Here is a 1,619-nt window from a genome sequence, read left to right as displayed (position 1 = left end):
GGGGGCAGCAGCTGCTCCAGGCTCCGGGCGGCTGGCAGGCCCAGTCGCCCTGCCCCATCCCTCCATCTCGGAGGCTGGCCCTGTCCACCGCTCTCCTGCCTGCCTTGGGCCCCCACGTGGCCCCTGCACAGTGTCCGGGATTAAGGCCCCTTCTTGCATTCTGAGGAGCAGCCATGGCCACCTACAAAGTCAGGGTGGCCACAGGCACTGACCTCTTTTCGGGAACAACAGACTCCATCTCGCTGACCATCGTGGGGACCCAAGGAGAGAGCCAGAAGCAGCTGCTGAACCACTTTGGGAGAGATTTTGCAACCGGGGCGGTGAGTGGGGGCACGGGCAGCTGGAGGAGGGCAGGGAGGAAGCCAGGCCTGACGGGGTTCTGTGGGCGAGCTCTGAACGTGTGCGCTCCATGGGTGGCCTGATGCTGACCCCGGAGCTGGCTCCCAGCCCTGTCCCGGGCCCTGGTCTCTGGGCCATCCTTCCTTATCTGTCCCCTCATCCTTCTCAGCCTTCCTCGTCTCTCCCTTCTCTCTCTCATCACTCATCCCACATCCCTCCCATCTCAACCTCTCCTGCCCCCTTCACCTCTCCTTTCTTGCCCCCTTTCCATCGCCTCTGTCCCCCTCTCCCTCATCCCCGTCTCTCCTAGTCTTACTCACTCTTCCTAAGTTAAGTTGCATCATAACTGGCTTAAATTTGCATTGGATCGTCTGTGACTTGAAATGGCATCAGACCAGCCTGGCCAGTGGGGATCTGCCTGCCCCGTGATGGAAAGCATCCTCTGTGGGCCCTCAGCCCTCAGACCTGATTTTGTGTCAGGCCCAGTCACTGCTGCTATGTGACCTTAGTAGGTCACTCTATGTATGTGGCCATTTCTGAATGTCCACATCTTCCTTGATAACTGGGCTGGCTGGACCATCTCTACCCACTCTAAGACTGTAGGAGGCTTGGGAGGCCCTGGTCCCCACTTCAACTCCTTTGTACACGAGCCCCTGGGGGTCCGCATGATTCCTGCAGCCTCAGATGACTGGTGAAGGGTGTGGGAGAGGACAGGACCTCAGGAGCTGGATGGAGAGAGGGAGGGGCTGGGGTCCCATCCAGCCCTGGGTAGATAGATCCAGCAGGGGACAGCCAAGTTGGAGGGGTCAGAGGGGAGCCCAAGGATCAGATCGGTATCCTGCCTTTCTATCCATCTCAGTCCAGGGAGGTGAGCATCGCCCAGCATGAGCAGGGCCTGGGTGAGGGGCCAGACTAGTGGGAGGCCTGAGGGGCCAAGGCTGGGTCCTGCCCGCTCAGCCGGCCCTGTGTCCCGCCCAGGTGGATGAGTATACTGTCCAGTGCCAGCAGGACCTGGGGGAGCTCATCATCATCCGCCTGCACAAAGAGCGCTACTCCTTCTTCCCCAAGAGCCCCTGGTACTGCAGCTACGTGCAGATCTGTGCCCCCGGCGGCCACACCTACCACTTCCCCGCCTACCAGTGGATGGACGGCTATGAGACCCTGGCGCTCCGGGAGGCTACAGGTGAGCCTCTGCCTGCCATCCCATGCTGCGAGGTCCCTCCCTCCAGCTTGGCGACCCCAGCACAGCCACCCTAGGCTCCCCTCCAGCCAGCCAGGCG

General features: G+C 61.5%; 1 protein-coding gene across 1 annotated transcript in view; it reads left to right on the top strand.

The window, feature by feature from the left end:
* The first annotated feature begins 136 nt into the window (after positions 1-136).
* ALOX12B (arachidonate 12-lipoxygenase, 12R type) overlaps positions 137-1,619 on the top strand; it is an 11,608-nt gene continuing 10,125 nt past the window's right edge. Inside the window, exons 1-2 of the mRNA XM_008563781.1 lie at positions 137-320; positions 1,318-1,522. Of these exons, the coding sequence (XP_008562003.1) occupies positions 174-320; positions 1,318-1,522 (352 nt within the window). The 5' untranslated portion in view covers positions 137-173. The remainder of the gene's footprint in view (positions 321-1,317; positions 1,523-1,619) is intronic.

The sequence above is a fragment of the Galeopterus variegatus genome, unplaced genomic scaffold (assembly GCF_000696425.1).
Source record: "Galeopterus variegatus unplaced genomic scaffold, G_variegatus-3.0.2 Scaffold14889, whole genome shotgun sequence".
Classification (NCBI taxonomy): Eukaryota; Metazoa; Chordata; class Mammalia; order Dermoptera; family Cynocephalidae; genus Galeopterus; species Galeopterus variegatus.
Note: the sequence above shows the minus strand (reverse complement) of the source record. Positions and strands in the feature narration are given on the sequence as shown.